Genomic DNA, 21197 nt, shown 5'->3' with positions numbered 1-21197 from the left:
GCCTCCTGCTGCTCTGCTGGGCTCAGGTCGTTTTCACCAGGAGGCTAATTTCAGCAAGCGAGCGACTCCCGGACCGCAGAGGCTTTGGAAGTGCATTAGCATTAGCATTAGCATTAGCATTAGCATTACCATTAGCATCAGCTGTATGGCTCTGGATGATTGCAGTGGAAACATGAAGTCGGACTCAGTTTGGTCACATCCTTTATTCAAACTAGCTTCTTTCCGGGGGGCGCGAGACGCCACGACCAGCGTGCCGCGCCGCGCCGCCCGCCGCGGTCGCCGTGGTAACCGTCCCCTACTGGTCCGGGCCGGGCTCCGCCCCCACCGACCGCTTCCTGGCGAACAGGTGCGTGGGGTCCCGCCCCCGGAAGCCGGGCTGCACGTTGAAGACGGGCGTGTTCCTCCAGGCGGCCGGGCCGCTGAAGGCGCCGCCGCCGCCGTCGGCGCCGCACGGCTTGTTCTGCAGCAGCTGCAGGAAGGTCTCCAGGTCCGGGCCCAGCCGGGCCAGCAGCGCCGCCCGCACCGCCGCCACCGTCGCCTCGTCGCACGCCTGCAGCGCCTGCAGCAGCGTGCTGTAGTACCTGCAACGCCACAGCGGGGGTCAGCCCGTTACCGCGGCGACCGCCGCTCGGCGCTCGGGTCGAAGGTCACCTGTTGGGGAAGTGGGTGGGAACCTGCACCACCTCTCCGATGGCGTCCGGGTTGGTCCGGGCCACCGAGCACAGGTCCAGGCTGGTGTAGCACTCCTCCTGGACCTGAGGACCATAGAGAGTCAACGGGTCAGGGAGTGGCTGAGGCCCGGGGTGACCCCTGACCTCTGACTGACCTCTGCGATCATCCTCTGGAAGATGTTGCACCTCCTGATGGTCTGGAAGATTTTCCCCGAGATTCCCTGAGAGATGCAGAGCAGACTCTTCTTCACGAACGTCTTTCCCTGCAGAGACAGCGGGACCGTCAGCACGCCACGCTAACGCTAACGCTAATGCTAATCCCTGCTGCTGGGGACACCAGTGATGCTAATGCTAATGCAAATTTTAATCCCTGCTGCTGTAGACAAATGCTAATGCTAATGCTAATCCCAGCTGCTGTGGACACATGCTAATGCTAATCCCAGCTGCTGCGAACACATGCTAATGCTAATCCCAGCTGCTGTGGACACATGCTAATGCTAATCCCAGCTGCTGCGAACACATGCTAATGCTAATCCCAGCTGCTGTGGACACATGCTAATGCTAGCAGTGGGACTTGTTTCTTGGCTATCTCAGAGCGATCGGGATTAATGGCCGCAGTGATCGCCGCTCCGAGCCGGGGACTCTGCGGCGGACCAGCGTGGATCTTCGGGTCCTCGCCGGCGCCGGAGGGGAAGCGGGCCGGGCCGGCGTGTCGAGCCGGACCCGTCCTGCTCGTCCCGCCGTCCTGACCTTCGGTCTCTGAGGAGTTCCTGGTTCCTCCGGGACACGAGGAACCGTTGTCTTTGTCTTCACGGAGACGTGCTGGACAGCGCCGTCACACCGGACAGCGTCACCGTCTACCGGCAGGACGGAACGGAGGACTGTCCACTGTAGTGGACCTCCGGCCCGGATCGTCTGTACGGGATCAGCGGACCGGAACACTGATCCTGACGTGGTTCACGGTTTGGGGATTTCAACATGAAAGCAGTTCTACCGAACAGGACCGGCTCCACCCAGCAGGGGGCGGCAGACTCCAGGCTATCCACCCGGGACACCTGGACCACCTGGATCCCGGAGTACTGGGCCAGGAGCAGGAACTGTCCAGACCAGCTCAACACGGTTTGATTCCCGTCTCCAGACCGCCTGTGGACGGTGAGGATGCTGGACTTCATGGACACACGTCCACAATGCACCGGGGCCCGCCGGCGTCCCGGCCCGGGGCTGGACCTGGAGCTGACCGACTCGCCGGGTGTTTACTGACGTCTCCAGCCTGTCTCTGAGCCGGTCCACCATGTCCACTGTCTCCAAGACCTCCACCTCCGTCCCAAAGACCCCACAGCTCCCGGTCCCAGTCCCTGCCGGTCCGGAGCAGTGACGTCTGTCCCATGAAGCGAGACATCTCCAGACTCCTCTGTGGACCCTCCCGGACCCCAAAGAGGTCTAGAGACGCCCTGCTCCAGCCGCCCCCCTCCCTCAGCCGCCGGGCCTGGAGACGTCCACCTGCTGCTGGACAGGGGACTCCTCACCAGCAGAGTCCACTGTCCACCTCGTCCTCAGCACCGGGACACCCCAGGACTGTGTCCTCGGTCCACTCTGGTCCTCCCTGTTCGCCCCCACTGCTCCACCGGGGACGGCAGGACAGCGGACAGACCAGCGTCCCCCGTCTACATCAACAATGGAGGAGGTCAGTTAGGACCGGGACACCACACACACACACACACACACACACACACACACACACACACACACACACACACACACACACACACACACACACACACACACACAGGTTCATATTTTTATCCTCGTGGGGACCTTCCATATCTAGCCCCTGACCCTGACCCTGACCCTGACCCTGACCCTGACCCTGACCCTGACCCAGACCACCACACAGCCGAACCCTAAAGAAATGTTTTGACCTTTGACTGTTTTCAGTAAGAACAACATGGTGAAGAAAACACTGTTTCCCTCATGAGGACCGGAAGAAGGTCCACAAGGCACATCAGGCTGGTTTTCCTATCCTTGTGGGGACATTTGGCCCCCACAAGGATAGAAAAACGAGTACACACACACACACACACTGCAGTGAAGACAGCTCCACACAGAGCAGCAGCTGCTCCACTGCTCCCCCCTGTGGCCCCCATGGGAACGACAAACAAACTATGAGTGGCAGGTGCAGCAGAGGGCGGAGCGGCGGGCGGAGCGGCGGGCGGAGCGGCGGGCGGAGCGACGGGCGGAGCGACGGGCGGAGCGGAGCGGCGGGCGGAGCGGCGGGCGGAGCGGCGTGGTGGGCGGAGCGGCGGGCGGAGCGGAGCGGCGGGCGGAGCGGCGGGCGGAGCGGCGTGGTGGGCGGAGCGGCGGGCGGAGCGGAGCGGCGGGCGGAGCGGAGCGGCGGGCGGAGCAGCGGGCGGAGCGACGGGCGGAGCGGCGCGGCTCACCTCGGTGTTGAAGCTGGCCGCCGCCTGCAGGAACAGCTCACACAGCTGGTTCATGCCGTCGGTGTCGCAGGTGGAGTTTTCCAGACAGGAGAAGAAACCACAGCCGACGGAGACGGCCCCGTTCAGACAGCGAGCTACGTCACCTGGACAGACACAGAGGGACAGAGACAGATAGAGGGACAGAGAGACACAGAGAGACAGAGACACAGAGAGACAGAGAGACAGAGACACAGAGAGACAGAGAGACAGAGAGAGAGAGAGACAAAGAGACAGAGGGACAGAGAGAGAGAGAGAGACAGAGAGACAAAGAGACAGAGGGACAGAGAGAGAGAGAGACAAAGAGAGAGAGAGAGAGAGAGACAAAGAGACAGAGGGACAGAGAGAGAGAGAGAGACAGAGAGACAAAGAGACAGAGGGACACAGAGAGAGAGAGACATATACACACAGTGAGTGGGTCAGGATTAGCTGATCTAGTCCCAGTCCCTCTACCCCCTTCTGTCCCTCCTGTCCTTGTCTCCATCCCTGTCCCTTTCCCCATCCCCCGTCCCCATCCCCCCCATCCCCGTCCCGTCCCGTCATGTTCCGTCCCTGTCCCCCTGTCCCGTCCCGTCCCTGTCCCCCCGTCCCGTCCCTGTCCCCCCGTCCCGTCCTGTCCCTGTCCCCCCGTCCCGTCCCTGTCCCCCTGTCCCGTCCTGTCCCTGTCCCCCCGTCCCGTCCCGTCACTCACTGGGGCTGTTGGCGGAGAAGCGCGCCCGGCGGGGGACGCCGTCCTCCGGCAGCAGCTGGACGGCCGCTGAGGACACCAGGAGGACGAGGAGCAGCAGGAGGAGGCGCAACATGTCTGTGGACCCGCCGGAGGACGTCTGTCCAGAACCCTGGTCCCCCAGTCCCTTTATCCTGCAGCTCAGCCAATCAGAGGCCGGCGGGTTAATGAGTAACAGCAGGAAACACACACACACTGAGACACACACTGAGACACACACTGAGACACACACTGAGACACACACACACACACACACACACACACACACACAGGGTTCTCCCTCACCTGGTCCAGGTTCCATGGAGCCGACAGGACGACATCATCTGCAAAGAGCAGAGACGGAATCCTGTGGTCCCTGAACCAGACCCCCTGAACCAGACCCCCTGAACCAGACCCCCTGAACCAGACCCCCTGAACCAGACCCCCTGAACCAGACCCCCTCATGAACCAGACCCCCTGAACCAGACCCCCTGAACCAGACCCCCTCATGAACCAGACCCCCTGAACCAGACCCCCTGAACCAGACCCCCTGAACCAGACCCCCTCATGAACCAGACCCCCTGAACCAGACCCCCTGAACCAGACCCCCTGAACCAGACCCCCCTGAACCAGACCCCCTGAACCAGACCCCCTCATGAACCAGACCCCCTGAACCAGACCCCCTGAACCAGACCCCCTCATGAACCAGACCCCCTGAACCAGACCCCCCCATGAACCAGATCCCCCCTGAACCAGACCCCCTGAACCAGACCCCCTGAACCAGACCCCCTGAACCAGACCCCCTGAACCAGACCCCCTGAACCAGACCCCCTGAACCAGATCCCCCCTGAACCAGACCCCCTGAACCAGACCCCCTGAACCAGACCCCCCATGAACCAGATCCCCCCTGAACCAGACCCCCTGAACCAGACCCCCTGAACCAGACCCCCTGAACCAGACCCCCTGAACCAGACCCCCCATGAACCAGACCCCCCCCTGAACCAGACCCCCTGAACCAGACCCCCTGAATCAGACCCCCCATGAACCAGACCCCCCCCTGAACCAGACCCCCCCTGAACCAGACCCCTCTGGGTCCTCAGGTCGTCCTCCTCCAGGTCCTCCTGGACTCCAGACCCAGGTCTTCCTCCACAGCCACCCGGGCTGTGGTTCTCTGGTTCTGCCGGGTCCTGTCCGGTCCTTCTGGACTCTGCAGGGCTCTGTCTTCAGCTGGACGGGAGTCCTGACTTCCTGTCTCCTCCACCGGGTTCCGGGGAACCGGAGACCTGGAGACCACGGCTCCGAGCCGAGACCAGAACCCTCCAGACCTCCCTGTCCCCAGGAGAACCAGGACCCCAGCCAGACAGGGGTCCTGGGTTCTGGATTCTGGATTCTGGGTTCTGGTCTGAGAGACTTGGTCCCTCAGTTCCAGTTAAAGAACTCTTCAGAAACCAGGAACTTTCCAGACTGGACTAGAGGAGGTCCAGAAGGCCTGGTGTGTGTGTGTGTGTGTGTGTGTGTGTGTGTGTGTGTGTGTGTGTGTGTGTGTGTGTGTGTGTGTGTGTTAATGAATAACGGCATTAAAAATAGCTCCAGTGTGAAACCGGCTTCCTTCCACTCAGGAAACTCGAAACGTGACTCGAATTCAAAGCAGGTCTGAGAACCTGAGTGTGTGTGTGTGTGTGTGTGTGTGTGTATCAGACTGTGTGTGTGTGTGTGTGTGTGTGTGTGTGTGTGTGTGTGTTCTCGTATTTCTATCCTTGTTGGGGCCAAATGTCCCCACAAGGATAGCAAAACGTGGAACGACGTGCCTTGTGGGACCTTTTTCCGGTCCTAAGTAGGAGAAACAGTGTTTTCTTGACCATGTTGTTGTTACTGAAAAAAGTAAAGGTCAAAAACATTTCTTTAGGGTTAGGCTTTGTTGTGGTGTGGGTTAGGGTTAGGGTAAGGGTCAGGGTTAGGGGCTAGACATGAATGGGAGTCAATGGAAGGTCCCCACAAGGATAGAAATACAAGACTGAGCGTGTGTGTGTGTGTGTGTGTGTGTGTGTGTGTGTGTGTGATAACCATCTCCCTCCTCTTTGTGTTAACTTTCCTTTCTCGGTGGAAAAATCCAAACAGGAAGTGACGAAACAGAGGAAACAGTAGATTAGAGAGCATCTTCCCCCCTGCTGCTCCTCTTCCTCCACCTCCTCCTCCTCCTCCTCCTCCTCCTCCTCCTCCTCCTCCTCCATTCCACCTGATGCTAACGGCTAACGCTAACTGAGCCATCGGACAGTTCCTGTTGAGACGGGAGCAAAACACTGAACGGAGTCACCAAGGCTGCTCAGAACGTTGGAGTGTCTGCAGGGTTCTTTCACCCAGCGGCAGCTGGTCAGACAGGACAGCAGCAGAAACACAGCGCCCCCTGGTGAAGCGCCAACAGCCAGCAGCCTCCAGCAGAAACGGCGCCGATGCCTTCCTCGCTCGGGAAGTCAACCTCTCGTCTCTGCATGACTCAGGCCGGGGGATGGTTACATTTGATGAAACTCTGAGCCGCAGCTCGTTTTTCTCAGACATGAATACAGGCTTCAGTTGTCTTATCAAGTCGCTCGTGTTCTTCAGAGGAAAAACAGAAGATTTTTTTTCTCATGTGAGGAGAGGACGGGAGTCGGTCCACTCCCGGCTTCGAACCTTGAAACCGGCCTGGGGCGGTCAGAACGCACACACGATTAACTTTCAGTTCCAGTTCCGGTTATACTGGAGGCCTGAAAATGAAAAAACAAACTGTGTTCTCGCCACCCCGCGGTATTGTGTCTGTCTCCTTCCAGCTCGGGTCCTCTGCCAGAGTCCTGGAGCTGGAGGGTTCTGCAGGGTCTACCAGAGGACCCGAGCTGGAGGGTTTTGCAGGGTCTACCAGAGTCCTGGAGCTGGAGGGTTCTGCAGGGTCTACCAGAGGCCTGGGAGCTGGAGGGTTCTGCAGGGTCTACCAGAGTCCTGGAGCTGGAGGGTTCTGCAGGGTCTACCAGAGTCCTGGAGCTGGAGGGTTCTGCAGGGTCTTAGCTGGTCCTAGGATTGCCTCTTCTGAACAGAGCTCTCAGATGTTGTTCCTGGTCTCTGCTGGAGCCATCCTCCCAGCTTGGGGGTTCCTGCTCCCAGTGTCCCGATCACTACTGGTATCACTGTTGTCTTCACGCCCCACACTCTCTCTCTCTCTCTCTCTCTCTCTCTCTCTCTCTCTCTCTCTTCCTGATGTTCCATCTCTTGGGATTGCTCCATCTATCACCACAGCTGTCTCCTGCTGTTTATCCTCCACCACTATGTCAGGTTGATTGGTCGTCACCTGCTGGTCAGTCTGGATCTGGAAGTCCCACAGGATCTTGGCTGGATTGTTCTGGACCACCTTTGGAGGTGTCTCCCATCTGGACCCTGGGACCTCCAGTCCATACTCGGTACACATGTTCCTGAACACGATGCCCGCTACCTGGTTGTGCCGTTCCATGTCTGCCTTGCCTGCCAGCATCTGACCCCCTGCTGTGATGGTCTGTACTGTCTCTGGGGCTTCTTGGCACAGTCTGCACCTGGGGTCTGGTGTGGTGTGGTAGATCCCGGCCTCTACTGATCTTGTGTTCAGGGCCTGTTCTTGTGCAGCCATGATTCGTGCCTCTGTGCTGTCCTTCAGTCCAGCCTTTTCCAGCCTCTGCTATGTTTTCTTCCATGTGTCGGGTGGTCCATGCCCTGCAGGGCTTCGTCTGTCCATGATGGCTCCTCTGGCTCCTCCTTCACTGGGCTTTTGGTGTCTGAGGCGTTCACTTAGCAGATCATCACTGTCCTGCACATCTGTTATGTTCCCTTCAGGCAATTCAGCTCCTTCAGTTGTGATCACCTTCCCTCTTCTAGATACCATTCGTCCACACTGATCCAGTCCGAATGACATCCCGATGTCCCTGCTGTATGTCCTGGTGAGGTGGATCAGGGAGTCGATGTCACGCTCATTCTTGGCATACAGTTTGATGTCGTCCATGTAGAGGAGGTGGCTGACAGTTGTTCCGCTCTTGAACCGGTATCCAAAGCGGCTCTTGGTAATGATCTGGCTGAGGGGGTTCAGGCCTATCAGAACAGCAGGGGGGGGCAGGGCCTCACCTTGGTATATGCCGCATTTGATGCTCACCTGTGCCACTGGCTTTGAGTTGGCCTCTAGACTGGTCTTCCACAGCCCATTGAGTTCTGAATGAAGCTCCTTAGAGTCCTGTTGATGTTGTTCAGTTTCCAGCACTCCAGTATCCACGTGTGGCACTGAGTCAGAGGCTTTCTAGTAATCAGTCCAGGCAGAGCACAGGTCGGTGCTGCGGGCCTTGCAGTCTTGGGCGATTGCCCTGTCAACCAGTAGCTGGTGTTTGGCCCCCCTGCTGTTATTGCCAATCCCTTTCTGTGCTTTACTCATGTACTGATCCATGTGCCTACTTGTCTTGGCCGCTATGATGCCTGATAGGAGCTTCCATGTGGTGCTGAGGCAGGTTCTAGGCCGGTAGTTTGATGGTGTTGTTCCTTCTGGGTGTCCTTCATGATGAGGACTGTCCAACCTTGGGTTAGCCACTCTGGGGGGGTCCCTGATATTAGCAGCTGGTTCATTTGTGCTGCAAGGCGTTCATGGAGTGCAGTCAGCTTCTTAAGCCAGTAGGCGTGGATCTTGTCGGGCCCTGGAGCTGTACATATCAGGTAAAAATATAGTGAACAGTTGAATCAGTACATGTTCATTAGAATGTGGATAAAATGGTGGAGAAATGATCACAGCATAATGATTAGAATGTGAATGAATTATACACCATTCCACACTGGCGTTAGCCACGGAGCATCTTCCCCCTGCAGGCTGACGCGTCTGCCGGCACTTCCTGCTCTGAGTCGCGTCAATTAATCTCTAGAATCCCGTCCAGGAGCAGCGCTGCTTCATGTCCCACGCCTCTTTTTAAACTAATACATTTCAATGAGCCACCTGGCCACGCCCCCTCACAGTAAACATGGCCACGCCCCTAGCAGTAAACCTGGCCACGCCCTCTCACAGTAAACATGGCCACGCCCCCTCACAGTAAACCTGGCCACGCCCCCTCACAGTAAACATGGCCACGCCCCTCACAGTAAACCTGGCCACGCCCCCTCGCAGTAAACCTGGCCACGCCCCCTCGCAGTAAACATGGCACGCCCCCTCGCAGTAAACCTGGCCACGCCCCCTTGCAGTAAACCTGGCCACGCCCCTTTGCAGTAAACCTGGCCACGCCCCCTCACAGTAAACCTGGCCACGCCCCCTCACAGTAAACCTGGCCACGCCCCCTCGCAGTAACCTGGCCACGCCCCCTCACAGTAAACCTGGCCACGCCCCCTCACAGTAAACATGGCCACGCCCCTAGCAGTAAACCTGGCCACGCCCCCTCACAGTAAACCTGGCCACGCCCCCTCACAGTAAACCTGGCCACGCCCCTAGCAGTAAACCTGGCCACGCCCTCTCACAGTAAACCTGGCCACGCCCCCTCGCAGTAAACCTGGCCACGCCCCTAGCAGTAAACCTGGCCACGCCCCCTCGCAGTAAACCTGGCCACGCCCCCTCGCAGTAAACCTGGCCACGGAGCCGGAGCTTCATGTTTGCCGTTCAGTTCGAACCGACTAGCTTAACTACAAGCAAGCATGTGACCAGGTGGCAAAGCATTATGGGAACCGTAGTCGAAATAACATGGACTGACAACCGGGTGGTCCGAGACAACAACCCGCCGGGCGTCTCAGAGGCACATATGTTCAGCAGCTGTACGCACCGAACCTTCCCGTCGGGCTGGATTCTGGCGGGATTTGTTCACGCACCACGAGTACCCATCATGCACCGCTCGCAGTCCTGCGCTCGGGCTCGGTTTGTTTTCCTTCAGACCAATCATGTGTTACGACTGCGAGGCGGACGGATCAGCAGAAATCGGCTGTCAGCCTGACCTTATTTGTTCACACACACCACGAGAACCCATCATGCACTGCTCGGGCTTGAGCTCGGATTCTTGTCCTGCGGTCCAATCACGCGTTGTTTAGGGTCGTTTACATCCACTGTTTTTGCTCGCCATGCTAATATTATTAGCAGTCCTTCACTTCCTGCTTTCGTCAGAGCTTCATGTCCCGCCCTAAACGACACGTGATTGGTCTGAAGGAAAACAAACCGAGCTTTAGCGCAGGACTGCGAGCGGTGCATGATGGGTGCTCGTGGTGTGTGTGAACAAATCCCGCCAGAATCCAGCTTGCTGTCAAGGTCAGGCTGACAGCCGATTTCTGCTGATCCGTCCGCCTCGCGGTCGTCGTGTTGGTCAGAACGGCCTCAGATCACAGGAATGAATCCAGAGCGACGTTCTCTTCTCTCCTCACCAGCTCTGCTCAGCCGTTCAGACGGTTCACTGGTTCATAAACTCAGAAACGTGACGCTGCGTTCAAACCCAGAGAGAACCGCACAGTCATGACGTCATCAACAGATTTGCATCTTGGGAGTTTAGTTCTGTCTTCAAAATACCCCTTTTCCCCAAAACCTGCACAGCTCCCGTTCCAGAAGAAAGACTCCTCCCACCCTGATCACTCCCCTGATCACTCCCCGATCACTCCCGGATCACTCCCCGATCACTCCCGGATCACTCCCCGATCACTCCCGGATCACTCCCCGATCACTCCCGGATCACTTCCCGATCACTCCCGGATCACTCCCGGATCACTCCCCGATCACTCCCGGATCACTCCCTGATCACTCCCTGATCACTCCCCGATCACTCCCGGATCACTCCCGGATCACTCCCGGATCACTCCGTTTGAACTGCTGCCTTCTGGGAAATGGAAAAGACAACCAGCCTCACACAGCTTCTACCAGCAGCAACAGCAGGAGGTCATGACCTCACTCCCTACTGACAGGGTGTGTGTGTGTGTGTGTGTGTGTGTGTGTGTGTGTGTGTGTGTATTCTGTGATCATTTGTGAAGGTTTCTTTTTTAAAAGTAACTTTTTAGGATTTTCCGCTTTTCATGAATGAAGAACTGACTGGAGAGAAGTTTACTCCTCACTGAACCGCCGAGCCACAGAAACCTATTCTGCTCCTCCTCTTCCTCCTCCTCCTCCTCCTCCTCTTCCTCCTCCTCCTCCTGCTCCTCCTCTTCCTCCTCCTCTTCCTCCTCCTCCTCCTCCTCTTCCTCCTCCTGCTCCTCCTCTTCCTCCTCCTCCTCTAAAGAAGGAGCAGGCCCTCAGAGCTGCTCCTCAGAATCATGCTGCGCCTCCTTCTCTCGCTGCTCCTCCTCTCAGACGGTGAGAAACGTTGTTCAGTTTTCCTCAAACTGACTCCAGATCAGATCAGACGTTCTCAACGTTCCTTCAGCTGTCAGACGACCAACTCCCTGTACCGCCCTGAGTTCAGTCGTTACAAAGCTAACAGCTAGCAGCTGAAAGCTAACAGCTAGCAGCTGAAAGCTAGCAGCCTGGCTCTACCACCTCGTTAAGCTCACAGCTACCAGCTAGCATGTCAGCTAGTGGCTAGCAGGTTTGCGAGGGGCTCGGCTGGTCTGGACTCCAGACCAGGTTCAGGCTCCGATGCTGAAGACGTGCAGAGACCCTGCAGCGTGGTGGAGACGCCGCTCCACCTACGTCGGGTACCAGCAGCTAGCCCAATGCTGCAGCTAGCGAGACGCTAACTGCCTGCAGCTAGCCGCTAGTCTGACATGGATAACGACTGTGAGGACGAGCAGCAGCTGAGAGCTGTCTGACTGGGTGGGGGTCTGGGTGGAGGTTGGGGGTCTGGGTGGAGGTTGGGGGTCTGGGTGGAGGTCTGGGTGGAGGTTGAGGGTCTGGGTGGAGGTTGGGGGTCTGGGTGGAGGTCTGGGTGGAGGTTGGGGGTCTGGGTGGAAGTCTGGGTGGAGGTCGGGGGTCTGGGTGGAGGTTGGGGGTCTGGGTGGAGGTTGGGGGTCTGGGTGGGGTCTGGGTGGAGGTCTGGGTGGAGGTTGGGGGTCTGGGTGGAGGTCGGGGGTCTGGGTGGAGGTCTGGGTGGAGGTTGGGGGTCTGGGTGGAGGTCTGGGTGGAGGTTGGGGGTCTGGGTGGAGGTCTGGGTGGAGGTTGGGGGTCTGGGTGGAGGTCTGGGTGGAGGTTGGGGGTCTGGGTGGAGGTCGGGGGTCTGGGTGGAGGTCTGGGTGGAGGTTCCTCCGTCACGTTCTGTTCTCTGAATGTTTGTTTCAGTGAGTTCTGCTCCGCTGGAGGAAACGACAACTGCTGAAGGTCTGTCCCTCCGTCCCTCCGTCCGTCTCTCTGTCCCCCTGTCTGTCTCTTTGTCTTCATCCTGGTCTTCTTTGCTTCTAGTTTCCAGAACCGACCCGGAGAACCCCGAGACTTTGGAGGGTGAGTTCTAGTCTGGAGACAGTGTTCATGCTAATGCTAATGCTAATCATTGTGGTGTTCTCTGCAGAGCTGAAGTCTGATGAGCGCCCCCTGCTGGAGGGAGACATGCTGCAGCCTGTGAGTGACCTTTGACCCTGTAGCCGGTCAGGGTCAAACTGGTTCCTTCAAACCCGTTAGCGTCAGCAGTTGGCAGCTTGCTGCTGATTGGCCCGTTGGTTCCTGGTTCCTGTGACCCGTGCTGGTTCTGGTCCCTGCAGGAGGACCGGAACGCCGTGAGCAGAGTGTGGCCCACGCTGGAGATCCCCTACGAGATCAGCCCGGAGCTGGGTAACGGGGGTGGGGGGGCTGGGTTAGCGCCCCCCTCCCCCACCGCCGCTCACCTGCTGTTTGTCCTGCAGCTGGACGGAGGGACGAGCTCCTGGCTGCCATGGCGATGGTGTCCAAACACACCTGTGTGAGCTTCCACCAGCGGGGGGCCGAGAGGGACCACCTGCTGTTCACCAAGGGCAAGGGGTGAGGGGGGGGTGAGGGGGGGCACCGGGGGGGTCCGAGAGGGACCACCTGCTGTTCACCAAGGGCAAGGGGTGAGGGGGGGTGAGGGGGGGCACCGGGGGGGTCTGAGAGGGACCACCTGCTGTTCACCAAGGGCAAGGGGTGAGGGGGGGTGAGGGGGGGCACCGGGGGGTCCGAGAGGGACCACCTGCTGTTCACCAAGGGCAAGGGGTGAGGGGGGGCACGGGGGGGCCCGGGGGTGACAGGACACAGCAGTAATCCCAGGTGTCTCTGTCTCCGTCAGCTGTGCGTCCTACGTGGGCTTCATCGGCGGCCCTCAGCAGGTGTTCGTGGGGCCCCGGTGCACTGTGGGTAATGTGGTCCATGAGATCCTCCACGCTCTGGGCTTCTACCACGAACACACCCGGACGGACCGGGGGGGATACGTCACCATCGTCCTGCAGAATGTCCTGCCAGGTGGGGGACGGGGGGACACGGGGGGGACGGCAGGGACTGGTGGGGGGACGGGGGGATGGGGTGGGACGGGGGGGACGGGAGGACTGGTGGGGGGACGGGGGGATGGGGTGGGACGGGGGGACGGGGGACACGGGGGGGACGGGAGGACTGGTGGGGGGACGGGGGGACGGTCTCTCTGCTGGGACTCAGACGGTCTCTGTTTCAGGGAAGGAGAGGAACTTCAAGCAGCGGGACGGACAGACGTTCGGCCTGCCCTACGACCTGCAGTCCATCCTGCACTACGGGAGGTCAGAGGTCACCAGGTCACCAGGTCCTGCCCGGACCCGTCCAGTCTGTGACCGTCTGTCCCCCCGTCTCTCTCAGGAGCTTCTTCTCCTCCAACGGTCTTCCCACCATCATCGCCAAGGAGGACGTGGAGGACATGGGACAGAGAGTCCGGCTGACGGAGACGGACGTCCAGAGAGTGAGACGGCTCTACAAGTGTGGTGAGTTCTCTCTGTGTGTGTGTGTGTGTGTGTGTGTGTGTGTGTGTGTGTGTGTGTGTGTGTGTGTGTGTGTGTGTGTGTGGTCACTCTCCTGACCCCCCCCTTATGCTTCCAGACGCTCTCAGGCCTCCGTCCAAGGGCAGAGCAGGGAAAGATGGAGGACGACGTCTCCACCCATGTCCTCACTACATCAGCCAGCACACTGAGGCAGTGACCCCCGTCCTCCCTGTCCTCCCCGTCCTCTGAAATAAAGCCGTCCTCATGTCAAACTGTTTGAAGTCTCCATTTCCTGTGATTTTCACAAAAAGTTTGATGGTTCCTCCTGGTCCTGGTCCTGGTCCCTCAACCCTCCGTCCCGCAGCTCGGTGAATCAGCTGTTTGCTGGGAGGAGCCTGGAGCGGAGTGGGGGGGTTCAGTCTGTCCTCCGTCCGTCTCCTCATAAACTCCACCAGTGAAACGGGATTCTTCCGGATCTGCTCTGGTCGGAGCGTCCAGAACGGAGCCTCTGGCGTCTCCAGGGATCAGAGCTGGACGTGCTGTGGAGCCACGCGGGACGTTCTTAACAGACGGATCGTTTGGAACAGTGACGTATAAAATTACTAGACTGCTCGCTGCCCCCTGTGAGGGCTAAACGGCGCTGTGGTCGCCATGACAACGTGCCTCGGACAGAGGTTTGCTGTCTGCTAACAGTCAGAGCCACAACATAACACATGTTGTCCCATCAGTGACGACCAGCAGCCTTGAAGTCTGTATTTACCCAGGATTCCACAGCGCCCCGCAGCTTCTGCCACTACCGGAAGTGAGCGCCGGTTTGCCCTGGCGCCGCTGCTGTCCGCCGAGCAGCGAGCGGTCTAGTCATTCGTTGTGTGGAACATCCCGTGACTCCTCCACGCTCTGCTCACCCCTCTCCAAGATGGCGGCACGGAGGCACGTCTCTGGACAAGCAACGAGGCGGCACCGAACCGGAAGCGGAATAAAACCGGAAACACGTGAGAGTGACGTCAGCGGTCGAACGAAAACAAAGCTGCGCGTGTGGTCGTCGTCGTCTTCGTCGTTGTTTTTGTTTTCGTTACTGATTCTCGTGAGTTCGGTTTGAGGTGTCACGTGTCTGTTTGGACTTCAGCTGCAGTTTGACGGTGAGACTCATCCAGCATGGCGGCGGGGGGGCGACTGGAGCTAACGTGGCTAAAGCTACATGCTAAAAACAGCTCTGTCCTCCCCTGTCCCCCTCCCTCTCCCCCTGTCTCCCGGTCTGTGTGTCCCCCTCCCCCCGTCTCCCGGTTTTTCTGTCCTCCTCCCTCTCTCTCCCCCTGTCTCCCTCTCTCTCTCTCTCTCTCTCCCCCTGTCTGTTTCTGTCTGTCCCTGTCTCCCTTTCTCTCTCTCCCTGTCTGTCCCTGTCTCCCTCTCTCTCCCTCTGTCCTCCTGTCTCCCTCTCTCTCCCTGTCTGTCCCTGTCTCCCTCTCTCTCCCTCTGTCCCCCTCTCTCCCTCTCTCTGTCTCTCCCTCTCTCTCACCGTCTCTCTCTCCCCCTCTCTCCCTCTCTCTCCCTCTGTCCCCCTGTCTCTCTCTCCCTCTCTCTCCCTCTGTCCCCCTGTCTCTCTCTCCCTCTCTCTCCCCCTGTCTCCCTCTCCCTCTGTCCCCCTGTCTCTCTCTCCCTCTCTCTCCCCCCTGTCTCCCTCTCTCTCTCTCTCCCTGTCTGTCCCTGTCTCCCTCTCTCTCTCTCTCCCTGTCTGTCCCTGTCTCCCTCTCTCTCTCCCTCTGTCCCCCTGTCTCTCTCTCCCCCTGTCTCCCTCTCTCCCTCTCTCTGTCTCTCCCTCTCTCTCACCGTCTCTCCCTCTGTCCCCCTGTCTCTCTCTCCCCCTGTCTCCCTCTCCCTCTGTCCCCTTGTCTCTCTCTCCCTCTCTCTCCCCCCCTGTCTCCCTCCCTCTGTCCCCCTGTCTCTCTCTCCCTCTCTCTCCCCCTCTCTCTCTCTCTCTGTCCCCCTGTCTCCCTCTCTCCCTCTCCCTCTGTCCCCCTGTCTCCCTCTCTCCCTCTCCCTCTGTCCCCCTGTCTCTCTCTCCCTCTCTCTCCCCCTGTCCCCCTGTCTGTCCCTCAGGTAGCGGCTGTGGGACGTCCTGTCCGCCGTCATGTCTCAGCAGAGAGGAGTCAACAGTCTCCAGTTCAACCAGGACCACAGTGAGTCCAGTGGGCAGCTAGCAGCATGCTAACAGCGGGGGGACGGCGTGGGGGCGGGGCGACGGCGTGGGGGCAGGGCGGGGGCGGGGGGACGGGGTGGGGGGACGGCGTGGGGGCGGGGCGGGGGGGCAGGGCGGGGGCGGGGTGACGGCGTGGGGGCGGGGGCGGGGGCGGGGGGACGGGGTGGGGGGACGGCGTGGGGGGCAGGGTGGGGGCGGGGGGACGGGGTGAGGGGACGGGGCGGGGGGACGGCGTGGGGGACGGCGTGGGGGCAGGGCGGGGGGATGGCGTGGGGGCAGGGCGGGGGCGGGGGGACGGGGTGAGGGGACGGCGTGGGGGCAGGGCGGGGGGACGGCGTGGGGGCAGGGCGGGGGGACGGCGTGGGGGCAGGGCGGGGGCGGGGGGACGGGGTGAGGGGACGGCGGGGGGACGGCGTGGGGGCAGGGCGGGGGCGGGGGGACGGCGTGGGGGCCGGGCGGGGGTGGGGGGATGGCGTGGGGGCAGGGCGGGGGCGGGGGGACGGCGTGGGGGCAGGGTGGGGGTGGGGGGACGGCGTGGGGGCAGGGCGGGGGCGGGGGGACGGGGTGAGGGGACGGCGGGGGGACGGCGTGGGGGCAGGGCGGGGGTGGGGGGACGGCGTGGGGGCAGGGCGGGCTGCTGCTGGAACTTGTTAGCACCGTTAGCCGTTAGCTTGCGGCCGTGGCGGCTCAGCCGCCGCTGTTGACATGGTTCCAGACTGACACCACGTTAGCATCATGTTAGCTGGATGCTAATGTGAAGGAAGCCCCGCCCCCTCCTCATGGCCCCGCCCCCTGACTGCCGCTCTGGCTCCTCAGGCTGCTTCTGCTGTGCCATGGAGACCGGGGTCCGGATCTACAACGTGGAGCCTCTGATGGAGAAGGGCCACCTGGGTGAGCAGTGTGTGTGTGTGTGTGTGTGTGTGTGTGTGTGTGTGTTCTCTAACCCCCCTCCCCCCCAGACCACGAGCAGGTGGGCAGTGTGTCGCTCTGCTCCATGCTGCAGCGCTCCAACCTGCTGGCCCTGGTGGGGGGCGGAGCCAGCCCCAAGTTCTCCGAGATCTCTGGTGAGGTCACTTCCTGTGTGTGTGTGTGTGTGTGTGTGTGTGTGTGTGTGTGTGTGTGTGTGTGTGTGTATCAGAGTGTGTATCAGAGTGTGTGTGTGTGTGTGTGTGTGTGTGTGTGTGTGTGTGTGTGTGTGTGTTCTTGTATTTCTATCCTTGTTGGGGCCAAATGTCCCCACAAGGATAGCAAAACGTGGAACGACGTGCCTTGTGGGACCTTTTTCCGGTCCTAAGTAGGAGAAACAGTGTTTTCTTGACCATGTTGTTGTTACTGAAAAAAGTAAAAGGTCAAAAACATTTCTTTAGGGTTAGGCTTTGTTGTGGTGTGGGTTAGGGTTAGGGTAAGGGTCAGGGTTAGGGGCTAGACATGAATGGGAGTCAATGGAAGGTCCCCACAAGGATAGAAATACGAGACTGTGTGTGTGTGTGTGTGTGTGTGTGTGTGTGTGTGTGTGTGTGTGTGTGTGTGTGTGTGTGTGTGTGTGTGGCTCACGGTGCGTCTCTCCCTCAGTGCTGGTCTGGGACGACGCTCGAGAGTCTCGAGACGCTAAAGACAAACTGGTCCTGGAGTTCACCTTCACCAAGACGGTGCTGGCGGTCCGGCTGAGACACGACAAGTACACACACACACACACACACACACACACACACACACACACACACACACACACACACACACACACACACACAATACACAATACACACTACACACACTACACACACTACACACTACACACTACACTCACACCAGGGTCTCCTGGACCAGGTTCTGGTTCTGAGGTTCTGTGTGGTTCTGCAGGATCGTCATCGTGACGAAGAACCGGATCTACGTCTACAGTTTCCCCGAGAACCCCGAGAAGCTGTTTGAGTTCGACACCCGGGAGAACCCCAAAGGTACCGGTCCTCCTCCTCCTCCTCCTCCTCCTCTCTGTCCTCTCTGTCCTCACTGTCCTCTCTGTCCTCCCTGTCCTCACTGTCCTCTCTGTCCTCCCTGTCCTCACTGTCTTCTCTGTCCTCACTGGCCTCTCTGTCCTCACTGTCCTCTCTGTCCTCACTGTCCTCACTGTCCTGTCTGTCCTCTTGTCTCCAGGTCTGGTGGACTTGTCCCCCAGTCTGGAGAAGCAGCTCCTCCTCTTTCCGGGACATAAGTGCGGCAGCCTGCAGCTGGTGGTGAGTCTCAGTCTGTCTGTCCCCGTCTGTCCCTCAGGACCTGTCTCACCCTCAGCCCCGTCCCCCGTCTGTCCCTCAGGACCTGTCCCACTCCAAGCCCTGCACGTCCTCGGCCCCGTTCACCATCAACGCCCACCAGAGCGAGATCGCCTGCGTGGCTCTGAACCAGACCGGCAGCGTGGCGGCGTCGGCGTCCCGCAAGGGGACGCTCATCCGTCTCTTCGACACGTCCAGCAGGGACAAGCTGGTGGAGCTGAGGAGGGGGACGGACCCGGCCACGCTCTACTGGTACAGAGACAGACGCACCGGACCGGGACAGACACGTCCGGGGGACAGACACTAACGGGACGGACGTTCTGTCTTCTCAGCATCAACTTCAGCCACGACTCGTCTTTCCTCTGCGCGTCCAGCGACAAGGGGACGGTCCACATCTTCGCCCTGAAGGACACCAAGCTGAACCGCCGCTCCGCGTAAGAGACGGGGGGACAGCGGGGGGACGGAGAGAGAGAGACAAAAACACATCATGTCTATGTGTGTGTGTGTGTGTGTGTGTGTGATACTGTGTCCCTGTCCCCGTCCCTGTCCCAGGCTGGCCCGGGTGGGGAAGGTGGGCCCGGTCATTGGACAGTACGTGGACAGTCAGTGGTCTCTGGCGAGCTTCACGGTTCCGGCCGAGTGCGCCTGCATCTGCGCGTTTGGGAAGAACACGTCCAAGAACGTCAACTCCGTCATCGGTGAGTCACTTCCTGTCCCCTCCCCGCCACAAGAAGACGCCGCGCCGTCAGAGGAAGCTAGCTCATCGTTAGCATTCGCTGCTGAAGACAGCGGTTAGCTCAGCTAGCAGTTAGCTCAGCTAGCATTAGCTCAGCTAGCGTTAGCTCAGCTAGCAGTTAGCTCAGCTAGCAGTTAGCTCAGCTAGCATTAGCTCAGCTAGCGTTAGCTCAGCTAGCGGTTATCTCTTTAGCGCCGCTAACGTTTTGCGTTCCGCAGCGATCTGCGTGGACGGAACCTTCCATAAGTACGTCTTCACGCCGGACGGGAACTGCAACCGGGAGGCCTTCGACGTCTATCTGGACATCTGCGACGACGACTTCTGAGGGCGGAGCCACCCAGCAGCCCCACCCCCAGGGGGCGGGGCCTTCCCAGAAGGAAACAGACGGTTTCGGTTCCCCGGGGACTGGAGGACCGGCTCGGTGTGATCCGGGTTCTCCGGCCCACCTGGAGTCTCCCAGGCCTGGTGTTTAAATGAGCGTCGTCATGGTAACGGGCCCCACCCTGAGAGTCCCCCCAGACTGGAACGAACACACACACACACACACACACACACACACACACACACACACACACACACACACACACACACACACACTCTGAAGCGTGAATAAAAACATGAAATCAGTTTGAAGTTTTTATTCCAGAAAATCGATTCAGTGAAGAAAAAGAAAAAGAATAAAATGTTTTGGTTTTTTTTTTTTCAATCATCAAGCTGAAAATCAAACTTCAAAATAAAAGTGGTTTGATTCCTTCAGTCCTTCCATCGCTCCAGCCGGGTCCTGGTCCTGGTCCTGGTCCTGGTCCTGGACCCTCAGACCTCCACAGGAGGGCCGAAGCTCTGCATGGTCTGCAGGACCAGGGACAGGTGGTCCAGGAAGGACGAGACGGAGACGCGCAGGATCCGAGCCTCGTCCGCAGTCCACCTGCTGAGACGGAGACAGACACAGAGACAAGCTCAGGCATCCGGGGACCTGGACGGGACCGGGACCGGGACTACGTGGACTCACACGGACAGCGTGGTCTCGGAGACGCTCAGCGTCTTGCTGATCCCGCCCCTGCGCGGCTCCCGGTCCGGGGACAGCGCGCGCAGAGCGATGGACGCCTCGCGCTCCGACGGGAAGGGGACATCCAGCCAGCTGCGGGACAGGGCGGGGACAGGGGACAGGGGGACACGTCTTCAGTCTCGTGGTGGTTTCTGTCTCTGTCTCAAGCGGACTTCATGTGTCTATTCTTTCTCTGGGTGTTTCAGATGTTCTGGTGTCTGAGCTAACTGGTGCCCCCCTCCGGCGCTAAACGCCCCGGCTCTCTCCTCACGGCTCGGTGTTACCGGGAACCTGGATCTGTCTTTTAAAGTCTAAACCTCGTTGATGAAGAGAAATCTGTCTTTTAAAGGACGCGATCAACTCACAGCTCCACCTTCCGGCTCGACTCTCCCGCCGCCATGTTGAAGCACCGGAAGTCAGGCTTTCTTCTTCGAGGGAGGAGGCTGAGAAAAGGAGCTGCGGCTCGCGGCTCCGCCCGAAGGCGGAGGACGGTACTGCAGGAGCAACAGCAACCACACACTGAAGAACCACACACTGGAAACACACACTGGAAACACACACTGAAGAACCACACACTGGAAACACACACTGAAGAACCACACACTGGAAACACACACTGAAGAACCACACACTGGAAACACACACTGGAAACACACACTGGAAACACACACTGGAACCACACACTAAAGAACCACACACTGGAAACACACACTGAAGAACCACACACTGGAAACACACACTGAAGAACCACACACTGGAAACACACACTGAAGAACCACACACTGGAAACACACACTGGAAACACACACTGAAGAACCACACACTGAAGAACCACACACTGGAAACACACACTGAAGAATCACACACTGGAAACACACACTGGAAACACACACTGGAAACACACACTGGAACCACACACTAAAGAACCACACACTGGAAACACACACTGAAGAACCACACACTGGAAACACACACTGAAGAACCACACACTGGAAACACACACTGAAGAAACACACACTGGAAACACACACTGGAAACACACACTGGAAACACACACTGGAACCACCCTGGAGCCACGCCCCTCCAGTGTTTTGATAGAAAGTGTTTCCTGTTAATTCGCCAATAAAACAGTTTTTCATGAACCCAGAGTGACCCCATCAGCCCCCCCCCCCCCCCCCCCCCCGCCTCCATCCTGAACTCTGCAGAACCTGCTGTTGGTTTTTTCAAGCTGCTGTCAGATTCAGCTGCTGCCAAGCCCCGCCCCCTCCCGACCGGTTCTCCTCCC

General features: G+C 59.2%; 3 protein-coding genes across 5 annotated transcripts; 2 read left to right on the top strand and 1 right to left on the bottom strand.

Moving 5' to 3' along the window:
• The first annotated feature begins 1858 nt into the window (after positions 1 to 1858).
• LOC115382621 (bone morphogenetic protein 1) lies at positions 1859 to 13926 on the top strand. Its single transcript, XM_030084438.1, has 11 exons — positions 1859 to 1920; positions 2063 to 2355; positions 12058 to 12096; positions 12178 to 12216; positions 12284 to 12333; positions 12474 to 12543; positions 12615 to 12729; positions 13013 to 13185; positions 13391 to 13472; positions 13549 to 13670; positions 13786 to 13926. The coding sequence occupies exons 1-11, from the start codon at positions 1859 to 1861 to the stop codon at positions 13914 to 13916; spliced, it is 1176 nt and encodes a 391-aa protein (XP_029940298.1). The 3' UTR covers positions 13917 to 13926.
• A 741-nt stretch (positions 13927 to 14667) lies between these two features.
• Positions 14668 to 20046, top strand: wdr45 (WD repeat domain 45). 2 transcript variants are annotated; one of them, XM_030085214.1, is made up of 12 exons: positions 14668 to 14806; positions 15765 to 15844; positions 16681 to 16755; positions 16824 to 16928; positions 17437 to 17542; positions 17725 to 17819; positions 18016 to 18095; positions 18175 to 18383; positions 18464 to 18565; positions 18684 to 18829; positions 19086 to 19194; positions 20016 to 20046. In XM_030085214.1, the coding sequence occupies exons 2-11, from the start codon at positions 15796 to 15798 to the stop codon at positions 19190 to 19192; spliced, it is 1074 nt and encodes a 357-aa protein (XP_029941074.1). In that variant the 5' UTR covers positions 14668 to 14806; positions 15765 to 15795; the 3' UTR covers positions 19193 to 19194; positions 20016 to 20046. The 2 variants fall into 2 exon arrangements, with proteins under 2 accessions (XP_029941074.1, XP_029941073.1); XM_030085213.1 differs by lacking the exon at positions 20016 to 20046 and having other exon boundaries at positions 19086 to 19486.
• lage3 (L antigen family member 3) lies at positions 19491 to 20401 on the bottom strand. 2 transcript variants are annotated; one of them, XM_030085216.1, is made up of 3 exons: positions 20278 to 20401; positions 19877 to 20005; positions 19491 to 19795 (listed from the first exon to the last, which is right to left on the bottom strand). In XM_030085216.1, exons 1-3 carry the CDS (start codon positions 20310 to 20312, stop codon positions 19681 to 19683), a joined length of 279 nt encoding a protein of 92 aa, XP_029941076.1. In that variant the 5' UTR covers positions 20313 to 20401; the 3' UTR covers positions 19491 to 19680. The 2 variants fall into 2 exon arrangements, with proteins under 2 accessions (XP_029941076.1, XP_029941077.1); XM_030085217.1 differs by having other exon boundaries at positions 19491 to 19792.
• Positions 20402 to 21197: the final 796 nt, after the last annotated feature.

Source organism: Salarias fasciatus (assembly GCF_902148845.1).
Source record: "Salarias fasciatus chromosome 7 unlocalized genomic scaffold, fSalaFa1.1 super_scaffold_4, whole genome shotgun sequence".
Classification (NCBI taxonomy): Eukaryota; Metazoa; Chordata; class Actinopteri; order Blenniiformes; family Blenniidae; genus Salarias; species Salarias fasciatus.
The sequence above is the reverse complement of the archived record's forward strand: the minus strand, read 5'-3'. Positions and strand labels throughout refer to the sequence as shown.

What these genes read in the sequence shown, in the direction of transcription:
- LOC115382621 (XM_030084438.1), top strand. Translation starts at nt 1,859, where the DNA reads ATGCACCGGGGCCCGCCGGCGTCCCGGCCCGGGGCTGGACCTGGAGCT. An exon ending in CTACATCAACAATGGAGGAG is followed by an intron (nt 2,356 to 12,057) that starts GTCAGTTAGGAC and finishes TGTTTGTTTCAG; the next exon opens with TGAGTTCTGCTCCGCTGGAG. An exon ending in AGGGAGACATGCTGCAGCCT is followed by an intron (nt 12,334 to 12,473) that starts GTGAGTGACCTT and finishes TGGTCCCTGCAG; the next exon opens with GAGGACCGGAACGCCGTGAG.
- wdr45 (XM_030085214.1), top strand. Translation starts at nt 15,796, where the DNA reads ATGTCTCAGCAGAGAGGAGTCAACAGTCTCCAGTTCAACCAGGACCAC. An exon ending in GATGGAGAAGGGCCACCTGG is followed by an intron (nt 16,756 to 16,823) that starts GTGAGCAGTGTG and finishes CCTCCCCCCCAG; the next exon opens with ACCACGAGCAGGTGGGCAGT. An exon ending in CAAGTTCTCCGAGATCTCTG is followed by an intron (nt 16,929 to 17,436) that starts GTGAGGTCACTT and finishes TCTCTCCCTCAG; the next exon opens with TGCTGGTCTGGGACGACGCT.
- lage3 (XM_030085216.1), bottom strand. Translation starts at nt 20,312, where the DNA reads ATGGCGGCGGGAGAGTCGAGCCGGAAGGTGGAGCT. An exon ending in TCGAGCCGGAAGGTGGAGCT is followed by an intron (nt 20,006 to 20,277) that starts GTGAGTTGATCG and finishes CCTGTCCCGCAG; the next exon opens with CTGGCTGGATGTCCCCTTCC. An exon ending in TCCGAGACCACGCTGTCCGT is followed by an intron (nt 19,796 to 19,876) that starts GTGAGTCCACGT and finishes TCTCCGTCTCAG; the next exon opens with CAGGTGGACTGCGGACGAGG.